The 22,484-nt window shown below is 43.9% G+C and overlaps 1 protein-coding gene and 1 long non-coding RNA gene across 5 annotated transcripts in view; both read left to right on the top strand.

The window, feature by feature from the left end:
• The window catches only part of LOC110492431 (transmembrane and coiled-coil domains protein 1), a 98,842-nt gene that overhangs the window by 27,290 nt on the left and 49,068 nt on the right, over positions 1-22,484 (top strand). For 2 of the 4 annotated variants that reach the window (XM_036947421.2, XM_036947422.2), the window contains exon 3: positions 1,881-2,194. In XM_036947421.2, the coding sequence (XP_036803316.1) occupies positions 1,881-2,194 (314 nt within the window). Of the gene's footprint in view, positions 1-61; positions 2,195-8,532; positions 9,191-22,484 lie in introns of those variants that run through there. The other 2 variants (XM_090203621.1, XM_036947424.2) reach the window with 2 other exon arrangements.
• LOC149976949 (uncharacterized) lies at positions 3,480-6,916 on the top strand. The gene is made up of 2 exons (XR_016487433.1): positions 3,480-5,754; positions 5,867-6,916. It is a non-coding gene; the product is annotated as an uncharacterized LOC149976949 (long non-coding RNA).

Genomic DNA, 22,484 nt, shown 5'->3' with positions numbered 1-22,484 from the left:
CCTTTTGTCCGACCCTTATTTCCACCCACCTCATAACCCATTTCCTCTCTTTCTGTGGTAGACTACTAGACGAGCATGATCTATGCATGCAACCTTATGGACTCCCATTGCTCGCCGCTGAACCTCTCCTGTCCCACCCCATCCTGTCCTGTCTGACAGAGACAGAGAGTGAACCCTAAAACACACACCCTACTTTAAATTTAACTAGGCAAGTCAATTAAGAACAAATTCTTATTTACAATGATGGCCTACCAGGGAATAGTGGGTAAACTCCCTTGTTCAAGGGCAGAATGACAGATTTTTACCTTGTCAGCTCAGGGATTCGATCCAGCAACCTTTCGGTTACTGGCCCAATGCTCTAACCACTAGGCTACCTGCTGCCCCAAATCTACCCTATTCAACCCTACTCTATCCTATCCTATCCTACCCTACTTTACCCTACTATACTATACACAACTCTACCCAACTCTAACCTAATCTACCCTACTATACTCTGCCCTACTATACTATACTCCACCCTACCCTACTATACTCTACCCTACTCTACCCTACTCTACTCTACTCTACTCTACTCTACTCCACCCTACCCTACTATACTCTACCATACTCTACCCTACCCCACTCTACCCTACTATACTATACTCAACCCTACCCTACCCTACTCTACTCTACCCTACTATACTCTACCATACTATATAGTAGAGTAGGGTAGGGTAGGGTAGGGTAGAGAAGGGTAGAGTACTACTCTACCATTCTATACTCTACTGCACCCTGCTCTACTCTACCCTACTCTACTCTACTCTACTCTACCCTACTATACTCTACCATACTATAAGTAGAGAAGGGTAGGGTAGGGTAGAGAAGGGTAGAGTATTACTCTAACCTACTCTACTCCACCCTACCCTGCTCTACCATACTCCACCCTACTCCACTCTACCCTACTATACCATACTCTACCCTACCCTACTCTACTCTACCCTACTATACTCTACTTTACCCTACTATACTCTACCCTACTATACTATACTCCGCCCTACCCTGCTCTACCCTACCCTACTCTACACTACTCTACCCTACAATACTCTACCCTACTATACTATACCCTACTCTACCCTACTATACTCTACTGCACTCTACTCTACCCTACTCTACTCTACCCTACTATACTCTACTTTACTCCACCCTACCCTACTCTACTCTACCCTACCCTACTCTACCCTACCCTACTCTACCCTACCCTACTATACTCTACTCTACCCTACCCTACTATACTCTACCCTACCCTACCCTACTATACTCTACCCTACTCTACTATACTCTACTCTACACTACTCTACCCTACTATACTATACTCTACCATCCTCTATTCTACCCTACTATACTATACTCTACCCGACTCTACTCAATCTAGTTAGAAAGCTTAGCAAGACAATAAGTTAATTACTGTACTCTCCTGTTCCAGTCCCACCTGTCTGACAAAGAGAGCGTAAATTATAACAACTCTCTATTCTACTCATAAGTTACCAATCCCCCTATCCTATCTCCCAACCACTCTAGTCCAGACCACCCCCAATACAGACTCCCCTATCCCAGCCCTATTCCCCTGTCTATGAGAGTGCTGCATCATCGTATGCAGTGAGGGGGTAGTGAGAGGCACCCAGGGGAGTCAGGGCATAGAGGAGGGGTGAAGGACTCAGGCCTCTGGAACTGTTCCTCTCACTCAGACCACCACGCCCTCTCCAAAATTACACAGGAATGTCTGGAAGAGCATTGGCGTCCTGGGCCAGGGTGTGAAGCAGCTGTTCCAGCAGCAACGCAGACGCGTTGTCCTGATTTTGACCCCCCCCCCCCCCCCTCTGGTGTTCTCCTTGCTCCCCCAGCTGGTCAGGGTGCCGGCCCTGTGGGCACCATGAGGCGAGGGACCAGCCTGCAGAGCCGGCGCAGTAAGGGGACAGGGGGGAACGGGACAGGGACCGGAGTAGGAGACCGGGACCACTCTCTGAGAGGCAGCCCCCAGGCCCCCCAGCGCCGGCCTACCTACGATGCACAGCAGCATTCCGTCCGCCCGCGCTCCTCCTCAACCACTGACAACACCACACCAAGTAGCCCTTCCCTTGGTTACCACCCTGGATACGTGACGCCAGGCGACGTGGTGCTATCGTCAGGATACCAGTCCACGGAGGAGACAGAGAGGGTGAGTGATGTCAGCTGTCAATCATATGAGGGTCTTCTTTGGTCAGGGTTTATGGTCATGTTTTGTCTGGTAATGGATATGATACAGTCCTGTCGTACTCAGGTGGTCTGCATCATACAACAGGCCTGCTCTTAAATATTGAGGAGAGCTTAAGCTCTGTGTTTGGAGTAGGACACATTTTGTAGGTGTAATAATGTCCAGTAATTCTCCTGAGCATAGGCAGTGTTAATCCAGGCTCAGGTCAGAGGTACGTACACACACACACACGCAAATACTTGGGCCTACTCAGATCAGTCAGAAGCAGGTATTCCTGAGTTCCCGGCTACCCAAAGACTGTATTGGTACCCTTGATGGCCAAAGAGCTCTATTTTTAAGTCCTCCAACAAATGTAAACATCTGGAGTTTGCTAAAGGGTATTGCCACTTGGATTGGAACCGTTTCTATGGTCAGATGACATGAAAATAGAGCTCTTTGGCCACGCACACCAGTGGTGGGATTTGCGTCAGAAGAAAGATGTAAATGCAGAAAGAACCCCATACCTACTGTAAAATAGGTTAGTGGATCTTTGATTTAATGGGCCTATTTTGATCGATTGGTCCTGGGGTCCTTGTTAACGTCAACTGCATCATGAACTTGACCAAGTACCAGGACATTTTAGCCAAAAACCTGGTTACCTCTGCCAGGAGACTGAAACTTGACTGCAAGTGGATCTTCCAGCAAGACAATAACCCCAAGCACACATTAAAATCTCCAAAGAAATGGTTAATGGGCCACAAAATCAACATTTTGCAATGGCCATCTCAGTCTCCGGACTTGAACCCCATTGAAAACCTGTGGTTTAAATAGAAGAGGACAGTCCATAAGAGCAGACGGAGGATATCAAGGACCTGGAAAGATTCTGTATGGAGGAATGGTCTAAGATCCTCCTAATGTGTTCTTCAACCTCATAAAACATTTTAGAAAAAGGCTCAGTGCCGTGATCCTCGTAAGCTGAGCTATTGAAAGGTATTGAAAATAGGGGTGCCAATAGTTTTGACCCATATCTTTTTGAGAAAAGAAATGATTACTTGTTAAAGAAAATCTGTTTCTCTGACTAATTTGTAGAAGTATAAAACAATATAATTTCCCCCCCCCCAAAAAAAATCATACAATCTAGCTCAGTATTTTTATTATTTATTGTATACCGTCTTTTTTGCTCATCTTCATCAAGAGTGCCAATCATTTCGGATATGACTCTACATCTGGAGCGACCCATCTGCTTGATATACGTCATCCTAGCAAGAAAAGTGTAATTGTTGTCATGTAGTCTTTTAGATCGGACCAATTTTCTGCACAGGGCTGCTCAGATTCTGTCATTTTTAACATGATATGAGACGTGTGATGATGAATTGTCCCCCGGAGGAAGAACTAGTGCTGAATGTTCTAGAAACTCTGTACATCACCATAATGTATCAAGGAGAGCTCCTGGTGTTGTAGGAGCACTGAGAATGAATGAGAATGTCTGTCATTCTGTGGGAATAGGAAATGCTTGGTATGCTACGCAAGATGTGTGTGTGTTGTCCTCCTTTTCAGTATGTCTGTATGTTCTCTGAGAGAGGGGATGCTAGTCCATCTGTGGTAAGAGATGCATTGAGATGTGGATATCTGTACCAGACACTGCTATCACCACACACACACACACACACACACACACACACACACACACACACACACAGAGCCTGGGGGACAGACGGTGTGTAAGAATTGGCCTCTTGTGTCTGAAAGGACAGAGCTCTGTAACAAAGGAAAGCTGACAAAGAGGAAGTGCATACAGTATTCTCTTGCTTATCTAGCATGCTATGTTCTTTTTATACCCTCTGGTAAAGTAGTCTCTCTTATTTTTTATTTAACCTTTATTTAACTAGGCAAGTCAGTTAATAACAAATTATTATTTACAATGCCCGGCCTACACCGGCCAAACCCGGACAATGCTGGGCCAATTGTGCACCGCCCTATGGGACTCCCAATCACGGCCGGTTGTGATACAGCCTTGATTCAAACCTGGGTGTCTGTAGTGACGCCTCTTGCACTGAGATGCAGTGCCATAGACTACTGCGCCAGGTGAAAACTCTGCCCATTTGTGTTCACGTAACTTTATCCAACAGATGCCTTTAGTTGGGGCACCATGCCAGATTATTTTGTCATTCAACAACACTACTTATTGTTGCCAAGACAAGAGACACTTTGACTAAAATAGATACAGACTGGCACCGGTAGGAGAATATCGATTTTCAGCCTTGCTCTTCTCTTGGTCAGATGACAGTGGTTTAGTATGAAGATATGCAGAAACTGCTTCTCCAATAGAAATCTCTGGTCACGCTTGTAGGCGATGTCATGGCAATAGTTGGCTAGCTAAACTCCTGCGTAGAAACACGTCACCAGGTCCACCGGTCGTCTTGCACCTAACTGCACATGTGCAGACCATCCAATCAAAGGCACTCCTTACATATAAAGTAGTTTTTGACAAATTTCAGGAGGTTGGAGTAATACAGTTTTTTACGATTGCTTACACACTAAAATGTAACTTTTCCCACAATTAGCAAAACCTTACACTCAAGGAGCAAAACACAAGGCTAGATTTGCACAACTGTACGCACATTGTCAGCTTCACACTATTTGCAAAACATTACACACAGTGATTTGCAAAACACTAAACACACTTGTATACATCAGACACAGAAGTATATCATGATGTCACTTCCTTGCAATTCCAAAGCACTGACTGTCAAATTACCACACCTAAGCCAATCTGTTAAACACAGCCATCAGGTGCACAAACACATGATTGCTAAATTGTAGACACACCAATCAGGTTTAAGCACTATACAAATGCAGCAGGTAGGTTCACCTGCCTTCAACCAAAATGGAAGGAGTCAGAAGAAGAGTGAGGGTGAGAGGAGGAGTACACAGAGGAGGAGAAGGAGGTAGAGGAAGAGGCAGAGGCCGAGCCAGAGGTCAAGGAAGACCTGAAGCAGGAGGAGAACGTGCACAAAGAAGAAGAGGACCAAACGTGTCAAATTGACACTCGTGCAACACTAGTGGACCATGTTGTGAACCACGGATTGACGCTGAGGGAGGCTGGACTGAGAGTTCAGCCAAATCTTAGCATAAGGACTTTTCGACAGGAAAACAGGTAAAAGATCTGTCTACAGTTACAGTAATCAGCTGCTTATTGTATGCACCATATCAGCACATGTGATATCCCTTCCTGTGACATTGTACAGTAAGTTACATGTATTATTCTCTACATAGGATTGAGGGTCGGGAACGACAAGGAGGAAGGGGGCCCATATTCACGCAAGAACAAGAGAGAGATAATAAACATGGTTTTGGCCAATAATGCTATCAGGCTCAGAGAACTACAAGCCAACATTATTGGTGACCATGCCATTTTCAATAATGTCCATCAGGTCTCTCAGTCAACACTGGCAACCACCCTGAAAAGACATCAGGTTCAAATGAAACAACTTTATCGAGTGCCTTTTGAGAGGGTCAAACGGCTGCGGCATGAGTATGTGGAGGTTTGTTCACTTTAGCACTGTGATGTTGCATACTGCACACATTACTTTTTTACATTGACTGTATACTAGACCTATCCTGAACTACACAATCTTGTCTTTCACTGTATTTCAGGGAGTTTTGCAGATGGATGCTAAGGAAATCCTGCATGAATTAATATATATTGATGAGGCAGGGTTCAACCTCACAAAAGCAAGAAGGAGAGGCAGAAATATCATTGGCCACAGGGCTATAATCAATGTCCCCGGGCAACGTGGGGGTAACATCACCCTTTGCACTGCCATTTCACAGCATGGGGTTGTCCTCCGTCATGCCAAAATGGGCCCTTACAACACACCTCACATTCTCGCATTTTTTGGACCGATTGCACCACATCGTCACAGCAGGTAATGAAATGCACCAGATGCAATACACGGTCATCTGGGCCAATGTGTCATTCCACCGCTCTGCTTTGGTCCAGAACTGGTTTCAACACCATTCACAGATGTCAGTACTATACCTTCCACCATACTCTCCGTTTCTAAACCCTATCGAAGAGTTGTTCTCTGCATGGTGGTGGAAGGTTTACGATCTCCAGGCTCAGGTACCCCTCATTCAGGCCAGGAGGGTTTACGATCTCCAGCCCCAGGCTCAGGTACCCCTCATTCAGGCCAGGAGGGTTTACGATCTCCAGCCCCAGGCTCAGGTACCCCTCATTCAGGCCAGGAAGGTTTACGATCTCCAGCCCCAGGCTCAGGTACCCCTCATTCAGGCCATGGAGGACCCCTGTGACCAAGTCGACGCCGCAGCTGTGCAAGGATGGATTCGACATTCAAGACGGTTCTTCCCGCGTTGTCTTGCTAATGACGACATTGCTTGTGATGTTGATGAAATTCTCTGGCCAGATCCAGCTAGGCGAAGAGATAATGTATAGTATGTTTACTGTAGTATTTTCTGTACAATATATTTTTTTTTTCAGATGATTTTTTGTTTGTTATTTACTGTAATTGTAACCTCTACTGGATACAGTATTTTACGTTTGTCTGTTTGCTGAGCTAACAGTGTTATACACACTACTGTAGTAGCATGAAAACTGGGACATGTTTTGTTGTGATTCTCCATGTTGACATGTTGACTGATTTGGGTATATGGAGAGAAATAAATGATATTTTCCTCACTCTGCAGCATTGGTCTTGTGTAGTGTTTGTATAGTTGCACTTTCTCTGTGTACTTCATTTACAGTACTGTAATCACTGACAATTAGACTTGCTAAAAGTGTTTTAGGTTAGCAACAGCAGTGTGTAACTGGTTCAAAAAGATTGAAGTCATAGGAAATGTGTGTTTCGTTTGGTAACAAAATATTTTTTTTATGAAGTCGTTTATAGTTTTGACAAAAGTGTTCCATTTTGCAAATGATCTGTTGTGCTACTTTGGTGTAGGGTTGTGCTACTTTATAGGGTTGTGCTAATAGTGTGTTGTGTTTTGACAGACCGGGCCCTGTTTTCAAAATTGTGCTTAAACAATTGAAAAAAAACGAAGACAATTGGCTCGAATCTAGGTTGTGCCTTTAGATTTGGAGAAATCTAACAACTAAGGAATACTCATTCGCTTTTCTCATTAAATTCTTAAACACCAAACCCCGGTCTGGTCTGCCGAGTCTGCTTCACAAACGTTCCCGGAAGTCTCGCAATGTTGGGCTTCTGGGTTAGGAACTCTGTGGTATAGCAATACTAGTATGTGAGTGGCTGCTGTTTTTCCCGACTTCCACCAGATGGCGGTGTCATATCAGCTAATGGCTGTCGTCTGATGTACGGTGTGTGTGTGTGTGTGACTGGTCAGGGCTAGGTCATCCTGAGTTCCTGTCATGAGGTTCTGAGCTGAAGCCCGCTGTTTTCACTGTCGTGTCAATTCATCTCTGTGTTGAATAAGCTGCTATGTATGGTCCTTTTAATAGAGACAATAACATTTGAATCTCAAAGACCATTACCCTGCAGACTAGCAATTATCTTGTGCATTAGTGATACTGTATTGCCCTCTGTAATAGAGAGGCCACTATTGAGTAATAAATCACTATTTCTGGCTAATATCCAGCCAACCTGTGTGTTACAGTAGAGCAGGCTGGTTAGATTCCTAGACGCCTAGCTGTGTGTCATTGCTGCTGAAATAGAGAGATCATTAGTCTCTCTCTTCACTGCTCAATATGCACGTGTTAGTCTTCTGGTAACTCACACACACACGCATACACACACACAGAGCTGTGTCTCAACCAATGAAGCAATGTCATTCAGGTCATCTGAGCGGTTGTCGTGGCAACCCTCAGGCTCACAGTGTCTGTACACCCTACTGCAGTTTCCATGGAAATGGCGAGGATGACCTTGGCAGAATGTTCCCCCCCTGTGGTGGGAATAGGTCAGAGGTTATGCCCCCCTGTTGGGTGTTGGGTGGTGGCCCAGACAGGTTGGTCCTGTTGAGCATATTTGAATAAGCCTGAGCAGTGAAGTGTGTGTGTTTGTGTGTGTGCGCTTGAGATTTCACACTGCACACAATGGATCTGATAGAACCACACCCTACCCAATACTACTTCTCTCATTCTCTCTATGACCCACCATCTTTCTTCTGCCTTAACTCCCCTCTTCTCTTTCATTTTCTGTCTCATATTCCAAACCTCTCTTTCTCACTCTCTCCCTCCCTCTTTCTTTCCCCCTCCCACTTTCATAGTCCTAGGAGATGGGTGGTACAGACAGACAGTCAGCCAGCACCTCCCCCTCCCCTTGTCCTGCAACCTTGCCTTGTCCTACAATAAATGTGACGGAGCTGAAGACAGAGAGTGTGTGTCTGTGTGTGTGTGTTTGCTCATCAGACTTTGTATGTGTGTGTTTTCTCTTAAGACTCTGCGTGTGTGCAAAAATAGTTTTATTCCTATTTCTGTCTGCTCTGTAAATCCCACTTTGTGTGTGTGTGCGTGTAACTCTGTGCTGTCAGCCATGAGGTGTGATTGTGTGTGTGTGTGTGTGTGTGTGTAGAGAGGGAGAGCTTGAGAGATGGAAACCATGCTGAGTGTGAGTAGAGGGCAGCACAGCTGAGCACTCTTTATCTCTGTCTATTCTCCCTGCCTCCCCTTCTCTCCCTCCTCACCTCCCTCTCGCTTTCTTTTCTCTCTTCACTTGTGTTTGCGCACTAGATGAACCAACATGGATTAGAGCAGTTTGGAACAGAGAGAATTGTGTTTTTCTGTGTGTATTCACGTACATATACTGTATCTTTGTGCGTGTAATAGATTGCAGCCTGTGGGTCTGTGTGTGTGTGTGTGCTATGTGTGTGAGTGTACTGGCTCTGGATGTGTGTGTTACTCTTGGGAAGAACTCAGTGTGTGTGGAGTGGAGTGGACAGAGTGGATCGTCAGTCTCTCCGTCAGTCAGGATGGTGCAGAGGTTCAGTTTACGCAGACAATACTCCAAGGTAAGACTGCTAACAGACTACCACTCAGCTGTATAGTGACCCACTGAGCTAAACATAATACAGTACATTGACTTCATATTAGTCTGATCATTGGGGACCTGTGACATACTTCTAGTACCGGCTATCTGTCAGGTTATGGAAAAGTCGCTCTGAGTCAATACTGTATTTCATGTGTCATGTAAAATCAAGTATTTTTCAAGTGTTAGGATATTTCAAGTGCATACTTTAAAAAGGTATGTACATCTGGTGTTGCTGAATGTCTCTCTTAATGTCTCTCTCGGTTAATCTGTCAAATATTTTCTGACTCCTATCACTGTGCTGATGCTCCCTCCTTTTCTCTCTCTCTCTCTCTCTCTCTCTCTCTCTCTCTCTCTCTCTCTCTCTCTCTCTCTCTCTCTCTCTCTCTCTCTCTCTCTCTTTTTCTCTCTCTCTCTCTCTCTCTCTCTTTTTCTCTCTCTCTCTCTCTCTCTCTCTCTTTCTCGCTCTCTCTCTGTCTCTGTCTCTGTCTCTCTCTCTGTCTCTCTCTCTCTCTGTATCTCTCTTTCTCTTTCCCTTTCTCTCTCTCCATCTCTGATCCTTGGTATTTGTGGTGTTGTGTCAGGTGTCTATGATCCTGCTACTGTATTTTTGTCTGGCAGGCGACCACCACCTTACACCACCGTACACTACAGTACATTACCCTACACTACTGTACACTACCGCACACTACACTACAGTACATTACCATATACTACAGTATATTACCATACACTACGCTACCGTACATTACCATACATTATCGTACACTACAGTGCTCTACACTACAGTACACTTCCTTACAGTACACTACAGTACATTACCGTACAGTACATTACACTACCGTACACTACAGCACATTGCCATACAGTACACTACAGTACACTACACTACCATACACTACCGTACACTACAGTACATTACCGTACAGTACACTACCGTACACTACCGTGCACTACAGTACACTACAGTACACTACCATACACTACCGTACACTACAGTACACTACCGTACACTACAGTACATCACCGTACAGTACACTACCGTACAGTACATTACCGTACAATACACTACCGTACACTACCGTACACTACAGTTCATTACCGTACAGTACACTACAGTGCACAACAGTACATTACCGTACAGTACATTACCGCACAATACACTACCGTACACTACAGTACATTACCGTACAGTACACTACCGTACACTACAGTGCACTACAGTACACTACCGTACAGTACATTACCGTACAATACACTACCGTACACTACCGTACACTGCAGTACATTACCGTACAGTACACTACAGTGCACTACAGTACATTACCGTACAGTACATTACCGTACAATACAGTACATTACCGTACAGTACACTACCGTACAATGCAGTTCATTACCGTACAGTACACTACAGTGCACTACAGTACACTACCTACCGTACACTGCAGTACATTACCGTACAGTACACTACAGTACAGTCGTAAACACTTTGTACAAGACTCCATAGAGTAGAGTTTTACTTTCTACAGAATATGACTGTATGTCAGTGGAGGAAGAGCGGTTATGTAGAGTGTTTTTGGTGTGTTTAGCACAACTTCATTAGGTAAAGAAGAATGGAAAACGATTGTACTCTAGTGAAGTATGACTTATGGACTGATATCACTATAAAGTGACATGTTGACTCCAATGCCTCCCACAGTTGTGTCAAGTTGGCTGAATGTCCTTTGGGTGGTGGACCATTCTTGATACACAAGGGAAACTTTTGAGCTTGAAAAACCCAGCAGCGTTGCAGTTCTTGACACACTCAAACCGGTGCGCCTGGCACCTACTACCATATCCCGTTCAAAGGCTCTTAAATCTTTTGTCTTTCCATTGACCCTCTTAATGGCACACGTACAAAAATCATGTCTCAATTGTCTCAAGGCTTAAAAATCATTATTTGGTGACATCAATAAGGGATCATAGCTTTCACCTGGGTGATTCTCATGAAACCAGTTTTAAACATGTCTGTAGCAAGTTGAGTTACACAACTGTGATGCATATGTCAACTATCATTCTGAGGACTAAGGAAACACGTCTTATTTCAAATTCATTTGACATTTTTGCCAGAATTTTGTACATTTTCACCCAGAAGTCTCATTACCGAAATGCGTCCGAATTAAATTATCACCTCATTTTATAAAATTGTACTTTAGAAAAACCTAAGTTATTTGAATAAATAATGTGTTGTTGTAGTTTGTCCAAATCTTATAAAAATGGTATACCAGTTGAATTTTACATTAAACTATAATATTTATTATGTACAAACACACAGTGTCTGTGAACATGCGTCTCATTAACGTAACACTTTTTCAAGTTCCTGTAAAAACTCCAATCACTTTTTACATAAAGTTTTATTCACCCATGATGCATCACCTAGAGGACTAGTAGATGTTCATTTATTTGCTTATATGCCTTCAGAATTAGGTTCTTATTCTCAAACGTCACCTTTACCCCACTTGGCCTTCTCATTTCCGTAATGTCTAAAAAGCTCAAATTGGGGAAAAAGTCAGATTTTAATTTTATTATAATTTTATAGTTTCATTTTAAATATTTTTAATTTCAGTGCTCTGTTTAACTCAGGCCTTTTCATTGGGGGAGCAATGTTAAAAAAATATTAGATTGATTTGTGTATACATTTTTTGGGACTGTTAAGGTAATGAGAATTTTGTGGAAATGGTTGTAAAATGCTAAAATTCTGATAAAAAAACCAATAATAATTATGAAGTAGAGATCCTAATCTGATATAAGAGGACAGTTCATGAAAAATTAGACTTGAAAATGTTTGGGTCAAATGGCAGTTTCGTGAGAATGACCCACCTGAATTCACCTGGTCAGTCTATGTCATGGAAAGAGCAGGTGTTCCTAATGTTTTGTACACTCAGTATATATTAATGCACATTTAGTGTTTAGTCCGCTGCCCTCCACGTGTCCTGCATGTTGTTTATCTTATCCTCTGTCTTAAAGTGCTGTAATGCAGGACAACGCTTACTGATTAAGTGAAGTTAAAGGTATGACTGTTGTACAATATGTACTGGGTAGGTAGTGTGTTGCTGGTGTGTTGTATAGTGTGTTGCTGGTATGTTGTATAGTGTGTACTGGGTAGATAGTGTGTTGCTGGTATGTTGCTGGTGTGTTGTATAGTGTGTACTGGGTAGGTAATGTGTTGCTGGTGTGTTGTATAGTGTGTACTGGGTAGGTAGTGTGTTGCTGGTGTGTTGTATAGTGTTTACTGGGTAAGCAGTGTGTTGCTGGTGTGTTGTATAGTGTTTACTGGGTAAGCAGTGTGTTGCTGGTGTGTTACAGACTGTGATCTTGGCTGTTCCAGTGTGTTGAGTGCTAGTATTAGCTGCGTTAATAGCCATCTGTAATGTGGCTGGTGTGTTGTATAGTGTGTTGCTGGTGTGTTACAGACTGTTCCAGTGTGTTGAGTGCTAGTATTAGCTGCGTTAATAGCCATCTGTAATGTGGCTGGTGTGTTACAGACTGTTCCAGTGTGTTGCTGGTGTGTTACAGACTGTTCCAGTGTGTTGAGTGCTAGTATTAGCTGCGTTAATAGCCATCTGTAATGTGGCTGGTGTGTTGTATAGTGTGTTGCTGGTGTGTTACAGACTGTTCCAGTGTGTTGAGTGCTAGTATTAGCTGCGTTAATAGCCATCTGTAATGTGGCTGGTGTGTTACAGACTGTTCCAGTGTGTTGAGTGCTAGTATTAGCTCCGTTAATAGCCATCTGTAATGTGGCTGGTGTGTTACAGACTGTTCCAGTGTGTTGCTGGTGTGTTACAGACTGTTCCAGTGTGTTGAGTGCTAGTATTAGCTGCGTTAATAGCCATCTGTAATGTGGCTGGTGTGTTACAGACTGTTCCAGTGTGTTGCTGGTGTGTTACAGACTGTTCCAGTGTGTTGAGTGCTAGTATTAGCTGCGTTAATAGCCATCTGTAATGTGGCTGGTGTGTTACAGACTGTTCCAGTGTGTTGCTGGTGTGTTACAGACTGTTCCAGTGTGTTGAGTGCTAGTATTAGCTGCGTTAATAGCCATCTGTAATGTGGCTGGTGTGTTACAGACTGTTCCAGTGTGTTGCTGGTGTGTTACAGACTGTTCCAGTGTGTTGAGTGCTAGTATTAGCTGCGTTAATAGCCATCTGTAATGTGGCTGGTGTGTTACAGACTGTTCCAGTGTGTTGCTGGTGTGTTACAGACTGTTCGAGTGTGTTGCTGGTGTGTTACAGGCTGTTCCAGTGTGTTGAGTGCTAGTATTAGCTGCGTTAATAGCCATCTGTAATGTGGCTGGTGTGTTGTATAGTGTGTTGCTGGTGTGTTGTATAGTGTGTACTGGGTAAGCAGTGTGTTGCTGGTGTGTTGTATAGTGTGTACTGGGTAAGCAGTGTGTTGCTGGTGTGTTGTATAGTGTGTACTGGGTAAGCAGTGTGTTGCTGGTGTGTTACAGACTGTTCCAGTGTGTTGAGTGCTAGTATTAGCTGCGTTAATAGCCATCTGTAATGTGGCTGGTGTGTTGTATAGTGTGTTGCTGGTGTGTTGTATAGTGTGTACTGGGTAGGTAGTGTGTTGCTGGTGTGTTGTATAGTGTGTACTGGGTAGGTGGTGTGTTGTATAGTGTTTACTGGGTAAGCAGTGTGTTGCTGGTGTGTTACAGACTGTTCCAGTGTGTTGAGTGCTAGTATTAGCTGCGTTAATAGCCATCTGTAATGTGGCTGGTGTGTTGTATAGTGTGTTGCTGGTGTGTTGTATAGTGTTTACTGGGTAGGTAGTGTGTTGCTGGTGTGTTGTATAGTGTGTACTGGGTAGGTAGTGTGTTGCTGGTGTGTTGTATAGTGTTTACTGGGTAAGCAGTGTGTTGCTGGTGTGTTACAGACTGTGATCTTGGCTGTTCCAGTGTGTTGAGTGCTAGTATTAGCTGCGTTAATAGCCATCTGTAATGTGGCTGGTGTGTTGTATAGTGTTTACTGGGTAGGTAGTGTGTTGCTGGTGTGTTGTATAGTGTTTACTGGGTAAGCAGTGTGTTGCTGGTGTGTTGTATAGTGTGTACTGGGTAGGTAGTGTGTTGTATAGTGTGTACTGGGTAGGTAGTGTGTTGTATAGTGTGTACTGGGTAGGTAATGTGTTGCTGGTGTGTTGTATAGTGTTTACTGGGTAGGTGGTGTGTTGTATAGTGTTTACTGGGTAAGCAGTGTGTTGCTGGTGTGTTGTATAGTGTTTACTGGGTAGGTAGTGTGTTGCTGGTGTGTTGTATAGTGTTTACTGGGTAGGTGGTGTGTTGTATAGTGTTTACTGGGTAAGCAGTGTGTTGCTGGTGTGTTGTATAGTGTTTACTGGGTAGGTAGTGTGTTGCTGGTGTGTTGTATAGTGTTTACTGGGTAGGTAGTGTGTTGCTGGTGTGTTGTATAGTGTTTACTGGGTAAGCAGTGTGTTGCTGGTGTGTTGTATAGTGTGTACTGGGTAGGTAATGTGTTGCTGGTGTGTTGTATAGTGTTTACTGGGTAGGTAGTGTGTTGTATAGTGTGTACTGGGTAGGTAATGTGTTGCTGGTGTGTTGTATAGTGTTTACTGGGTAGGTGGTGTGTTGTATAGTGTGTACTGGGTAGGTAATGTGTTGCTGGTGTGTTGTATAGTGTTTACTGGGTAGGTAGTGTGTTGCTGGTGTGTTGTATAGTGTGTACTGGGTAGGTAGTGTGTTGCTGGTGTGTTACAGACTGTGATCTTGGCTGTTCCAGTGTGTTGAGTGCTAGTATTAGCTGCGTTAATAGCCATCTGTAATGTGGCTGGTGTGTTGTATAGTGTGTTGCTGGTGTGTTACAGACTGTTCCAGTGTGTTGAGTGCTAGTATTAGCTGCGTTAATAGCCATCTGTAATGTGGCTGGTGTGTTGTATAGTGTGTTGCTGGTGTGTTACAGACTGTTCCAGTGTGTTGAGTGCTAGTATTAGCTGCGTTAATAGCCATCTGTAATGTGGCTGGTGTGTTACAGACTGTTCCAGTGTGTTGCTGGTGTGTTACAGACTGTTCCAGTGTGTTGAGTGCTAGTATTAGCTGCGTTAATAGCCATCTGTAATGTGGCTGGTGCGTTACAGACTGTTCCAGTGTGTTGCTGGTGTGTTGTATAGTGTTTACTGGGTAAGCAGTGTGTTGCTGGTTTGTTACAGACTGTGATCTTGGCTGTTCCAGTGTGTTGAGTGCTAGTATTAGCTGCGTTAATAGCCATCTGTAATGTGGCTGGTGCCTGTGAGAGTCATTACAAGGTGTCCACTACTGATTAACTGATTGATGATTCTCTATATCCTGGCATTCTCTAGCTGTGTGTGCAGGGACACACACACACATGCACACGTTAATAATGCCAGACCCAGGCTGTGATCCCACTCTCTGAGGGTGTCTGAGAGAGTTGGGAATGCAAAAAACACATTTCCAATTCACACATGCGTGACATGTACATGTGTGAAATAGGACAAATATAAGCCCCCACACACACATTGTCTAGCAGAATGGCCTGCAGGCGGCTGAGGATTCCAGATTGATGGAGTGGAGGGGTCTGGTCTTCTCTCTCACTTGAGCTGCTTGGGGAGAGAGTGATGGGTAGGGGTAGTGAGATGGAGGGAAGGTGAGGAGGGAAAGAGTGATGGGTAGGGGTAGTGAGATGGAGGGAAGAGGAGGAGGGAAAGAGGGATGGGTAGGGGTAGTGAGATGGAGGGAAGGGGAGGAGGGAAAGAGGGATGGGTAGGGGTAGTGAGATGGAGGGAAGGTGAGGAGGGAAAGAGTGATGGGTAGGGGTAGTGAGATGGAGGGAAGGTGAGGAGGGAAAGAGTGATGGGTAGGGGTAGTGAGATGGAGGGAAGGTGAGGAGGGAAAGAGGGATGGGTAGGGGTAGTGAGATGGAGGGAAGGGGAGGAGGGAAAGAGTGATGGGTAAGGGTAGTGAGATGGAGGGAAGGTGAGGAGGGAAAGAGTGATGGGTAGGGGTAGTGAGATGGAGGGAAGGTGAGGAGGGAAAGAGTGATGGGTAGGGGTAGTGAGATGGAGGGAAGGTGAGGAGGGAAAGAGGGATGGGTAGGGGTAGTGAGATGGAGGGAAGGGGAGGAGGGAAAGAGTGATGGGTAGGGGTAGTGAGATGGAGGGAAGGGGAGGAGGGAAAGAGGGATGGGTAGGGGTAGTGAGATGGAGGGAAGGGGAGGAGGGAAAGAGGGATGGGTAGGGGTGAGATGGAGGGAAGGTGAGGAGGGAAAGAGGGATGGGTAGGGGTAGTGAGATGGAGGGAAAGAGTGATGGTAGGGTTAGTGAGATGGAGGGAAGGTGAGGAGGGAAAGAGGGATGGGTAGGGGCAGTGAGATGGAGGGAAGGTGAGGAGGGAAAAGGGGATGGGTAGTGAGATGGAGGGAAGGGGAGGAGGGAAAGAGGGATGGGGAGGGGTAGTGAGATGGAGGGATGGGTAGGGGTAGTGAGATGGAGGGAAGGTGAGGAGGGAAAGAGGGATGGGTAGGGGTAGTGAGATGGAGGGAAGGTGAGGAGGGAAAGAGGGATGGGTAGGGGTAGTGAGATGGAGGGAAGGTGAGGAGGGAAAGAGGGATGGGTAGGGGTAGTGAGATGGAGGGAAGGTGAGGAGGGAAAGAGGGATGGGTAGGGTTAGTGAGATGGAGGGAAGGTGAGGAGGGAAAGAGGGATGGGTAGGGGTAGTGAGATGGAGGGAAGGTGAGGAGGGAAAGAGGGATGGGTAGGGTTAGTGAGATGGAGGGAAGATGAGGAGGGAAAGAGGGATGGGGAGGGTTAGTGAGATGGAGGGAAGGGGAGGATGGAGAAGGAGGGTTAGGGAAGAGCGTTTTTTCAGGTTTGTAAGGAAAAATGGGTCGCTTTGGGAGTGGTGTATGTATTATTGAGTGGAGATGAAAAGGCAGTCATACCTCGAGGGTAGATCTTCCCTCTGGCAGCTGTGTGTGTGTGTGCGTGTGTTAGAGTCTGGTGGGGGGGGGGGGGGGGGGGGGGGGGTGTAAAGCCTCCTCAGGCCGTTTCTGCAGACGTCTGCTCATCTCGCCCCTCAGAGAGAGCAGGATTATGGGAAATATTATTGGAGGGGTTAGGAACCCAACCCTCCGTCCTCTCCCACCCCTTTAGACCACCTGTCCACCTGCTACTTTATCCTCAACCACTGGGTTATTCTACTCTGTTATTTATCATTAACCACAGTTCCATCCACAGTTTATAAAGTAGTCATACCGTATTTTAAAAAATCACGACAGCTGTAATGGAAACAAGAAGTTTCGGTAAATTGTAATAAATGCCAACAGATAGTTTGTATGTTGGTAATTTTGTGTCTGTAAAGATAATTACGCGACAAATGCTGGTGGAAACTCTTTTATGCTCAAGTATTGGTATAATAACCATCATGTCGAAGTGAACTTGGAGTCACGCGATGATATGGTGTGTGGTCCTCCCACTACGATTTGGGAAACCATGCAGTTTATTAAACTACAGATTAAATCAATAATGATGAACTTCACAGGGTGGGGAAAGTGCACGGTGATGAGCTTGATGCTCCTTTCCAATAAACATATACTAATTCTGGTGACATGGTCGATGTTTGACTGCCGTTTCACAAATAAGAATATTCTCGCTCTTAAATCAATAATAATCTCATGTAGACTAGCCTTCCCGCACCGTATTTGAAAGCTGTTGGCGTATGTGCCAAGACCAGATAAGCACATTTGCTATTTAATGCACGTTTTTGTTACAAAACTATTAGTAGAGTTGAAAATACGATGGAAACACATTGAAATGTAGACTTTTATTCGGAACATGAAAACGAAAGCCAAACAGTACATTTTGTGTGCACTACAGTATGTCATCACGCTCTGATTTGTATCCACAGCCAGTCAGTTTGGTGGAAACAACACTGGTGGGAAAATATGCAGATTTTCTTTATGCAGATTTTAGAATATTTGCATGAAAATCTGCTGCCAATTGGATGAAACCTTAGCTATTGTCTCTGTGAGAACATACACTAGAATAGGCATACATAAATGTATGCAGTATTATTTAAAATAGCAGCTTTAGTACCATTCCATCATGTCCAGGAGTAATAAACACCTCATATCTAGGAGTAATAAACACCTCATATCTAGGAGTAATAAACACCTCATATCTAGGAGTAATAAACACCTCATATCTAGGAGTAATAAACACCTCATATCTAGGAGTAATAAACACCTCATATCTAGGAGTAATAAACACCTCATATCTAGGAGTAATAAACACCTCATATCTAGGAGTAATAAACACCTCATATCTAGGAGTAATAAACACCTCATATCTAGGAGTAATAAACACCTCATATCTAGGGGTAATAAACACCTCATATCTAGGAGTAATAAACACCTCATATCTAGGAGTAGTAAACACCTCATATCTAGGAGTAATAAACACCTCATATCTAGGGGTAATAAACACCTCATATCTAGGAGTAATAAACACCTCATATCTAGGAGTAATAAACACCTCATATCTAGGAGTAGTAAACACCTCATATCTAGGAGTAATAAACACCTCATATCTAGGGGTAATAAACACCTCATATCTAGGAGTAATAAACACCTCATATCTAGGAGTAATAAACACCTCATATCTAGGAGTAATAAACACCTCATATCTAGGAGTAATAAACACCTCATATCTAGGAGTAATAAACACCTCATATCTAGGAGTAATAAACACCTCATATCTAGGAGTAATAAACACCTCATATCTAGGAGTAATAAACACCTCATATCTAGGAGTAATAAACACCTCATATCTAGGGGTAATAAACACCTCATATCTAGGAGTAATAAACACCTCATATCTAGGAGTAATAAACACCTCATATCTAGGAGTAATAAACACCTCATATCTAGGAGTAATAAACACCTCATATCTAGGAGTAATAAACACCTCATATCTAGGAGTAATAAACACCTCATATCTAGGAGTAATAAACACCTCATATCTAGGAGTAATAAACACCTCATATCTAGGAGTAATAAACACCTCATATCTAGGAGTAATAAACACCTCATATCTAGGAGTAATAAACACCTCATATCTAGGAGTAATAAACACCTCATATCTAGGAGTAATAAACACCTCATATCTAGGAGTAATAAACACCTCATATCTAGGAGTAATAAACACCTCATATCTAGGAGTAATAAACACCTCATATCTAGGAGTAATAAACACCTCATATCTAGGAGTAATAAACACCTCATATCTAGGAGTAATAAACACCTCATATCTAGGAGTAATAAACACCTCATATCTAGGAGTAATAAACACCTCATATCTAGGAGTAATAAACACCTCATATCTAGGAGTAATAAACACCTCATATCTAGGGGTAATAAACACCTCATATCTAGGAGTAATAAACACCTCATATCTAGGGGTAATAAACACCTCATATCTAGGAGTAATAAACACCTCATATCTAGGAGTAATAAACACCTCATATCTAGGAGTAATAAACACCTCATATCTAGGGGTAATAAACACCTCATATCTAGGAGTAGTAAACACCTCATATCTAGGAGTAATAAACACCTCATATCTAGGGGTAATAAACACCTCATATCTAGGAGTAATAAACACCTCATATCTAGGGGTAATAAACACCTCATATCTAGGAGTAATAAACACCTCATATCTAGGGGTAATAAACACCTCATATCTAGGAGTAATAAACACCTCATATCTAGGAGTAATAAACACCTCATATCTAGGGGTAATAAACACCTCATATCTAGGAGTAATAAACACCTCATATCTAGGAGTAATAAACACCTCATATCTAGGGGTAATAAACACCTCATATCTAGGAGTAATAAACACCTCATATCTAGGGGTAATAAACACCTCATATCTAGGTGTAATAAGGTCCAGCTATAATCTACTTCAGCTCATCCCAACTACACACACACACAGCCACTGCCCTCTTTCTAAAAGCCTGTAGATGCTGGTTACATAAACAAGAGTTTTTTTCTCTCTGCTTACCTACATTATTATTCAAAAGAGAGAACCTGATGTCCATAACTACAGGCCTCCTGGTCCGGTGCTTCATATTGTTTAGGATGGATGTTTGGAACTGGTCATGGAGAGCCACAGTGTGCACAGGCTTCTGTTCTAGCTGAGTTCTAACACACCTGATTCAGCTAAGCAATGTACTACATGTATAGCACCACGCACTTGATTAGCTAGAGCAGGTGTGTTAGTGCAGGGCTGGAACAAAAGCCTGCACACTCCACACCCAGTCCTGCTGCTCTGGAGGACCAGGAGTGAACAACAGTGCCCTTCAGTGCTACTGGCATTGTTTACCTTATCTAGCTAGTGTTTATGAAAGGCAAACACACACACACACTCATCAAACATCAGTTCCGATTGAGTTCCAGCAGAGACAGACATGAGAACAAGTGTGTGGTTTGCAGAACATATGACTTGTGCAAAGGAAATGGTGTAATCCAGTGTTGTTTCAGTAAAACTGCAGTGTGTGTATTATTGTTTTTGCAGATCTTGATAAATAAACGCTAGATAAAGGTTAAATATAGATTTTTTAAATAAGTATGTCAGTTCATGCATTTCTGATGTGATCACTGTCAGTGCCCCACACTGCATTATTTGTAATAAGCAATGGTTAGTTGACGTTACACCTTCCTCTCCAAGCCACAGTGTTTACAGTTAAAGGGATATGAGTTATGTAGTGTAGGGCTGATCATACAGTAGTAGGCCATGTGGTTTTGTGGTTTGTTGGTTTTGCTGAGCCAAGATTCTTCTCATCAGAGAAAGAGTAAGCTACACGTTGTCCTGGGTTCTAGCCTGCTCTGCTGCCTCCCTCTTTTCCTCTCCCCTTCCTCTCAGGCATTTTCTTTACTTCCTCTCTTCTCTCCCCTCTTCTCCTTCCCTTGTTCTCTCTTCTCTCCCCTCTTCTGCCCTCTTCTCCTTCCCTTGTTCTCTCTTCTCTCCCCTCTTCTGCGCTCTTCTCCTTCCCTTGTTCTCTCTTCTCTCCCCTCTTCTGCCCTCTTCTCCTTCCCTTGTTCTCTCTTCTCTCCCCTCTTCTGCGCTCTTCTCCTTCCCTTATTCTCTCTTCTCTCCCCTCTTCTGCCCTCTTCTCCTTCCCTTGTTCTCTCTTCTCTCCCCTCTTCTGCGCTCTTCTCCTTGTTCTCTCTTTTATACTCAAACAGACCTCTCTCTCGCTCTCTCTCTCTCTCTCTCTCTCTCTCTCTCTCTCTCTCTCTCTGTACAACTATTCTGCTGAAAGTGTAAATATTTCCTGCCTGCTTTTAGCCCGTGGGCTGCTGATCTACTGAGTTGGCAGTGCGTGCCTGCGTGCGTGTGTGAGAGTGATCTTAGACTGACCATTGTGTGTGTGAGAGTGTGCGTTAGATTTTGATCAGGGGTATACAGTCTCTATGTTGGTTTTATGATAGCTCTTTGTTCCCTTTGTGAGTGGCTATTGATTATTTTTTTTAAACCACTGGTACTGATGTTGGATTAAGAATGTTAACCTGTTCTCTCTTTGGTCCTCGTGTGTGTGTGTGTGTGTGTGTGTGTGTGTGTGTGTGTGTGTGTGTGTGTGTGTCAATGGAACAATAACAATGGCATAGAGGACATGTGCAGCGTGGTTGGTCTGTCAGACACTGTCCGTCATTTTATGGCAGGCAGCAATGTAGTGCGCTGCCAACCCACAGCTCTCTGCGTCCTCCCCCAACAGGACGGGTAGCCTATTCTCATCAGAGATATCCTTGAAATCTTTCAAATTTGGGGAAATTACACTCTCTAATTTTATATTTGTTTACATTTTGTCAGGAAATGCAGCTCCGTCTCAGGTTCTGCTGTTGTGCAGTGGTTACACAGCCTTTCCACTATAGGGAGCCAGATTTTCCTGTGTCTACCCTTCTCAATGGCAAGGCTGTTCTCACTGAGCCTGTACGATTTTTCTAAGGTTTTGATCAGTAACCATGGTCAAATAGTTAGCCATGGTGTACTGTCAATTTAGGGCCAGATAGCACTGCATTTAGCTTTGTGCTTGTGTTTCCCAATAGGTAATGTATTTTTGTTTGGACTGTGTTGTAATTTGGTTTGTTCTGATTGACTGGATGTTCTGGTCCTGAAGCTTGGTGTGTTAGTTAAAGAGGTTTGTGAACTGAGCCCCAGGACCACCTGTCACCCGCTCTCCTGCTCCAGCGCTCCGACTTCACCGGTCTACT

This window comes from Oncorhynchus mykiss, chromosome 16 (genome assembly GCF_057628025.1).
Source record: "Oncorhynchus mykiss isolate SJ-2025 chromosome 16, ASM5762802v1, whole genome shotgun sequence".
In the NCBI taxonomy this organism is placed as follows: domain Eukaryota; kingdom Metazoa; phylum Chordata; class Actinopteri; order Salmoniformes; family Salmonidae; genus Oncorhynchus; species Oncorhynchus mykiss.
This window is presented reverse-complemented; position numbering and strand designations above follow the sequence as displayed.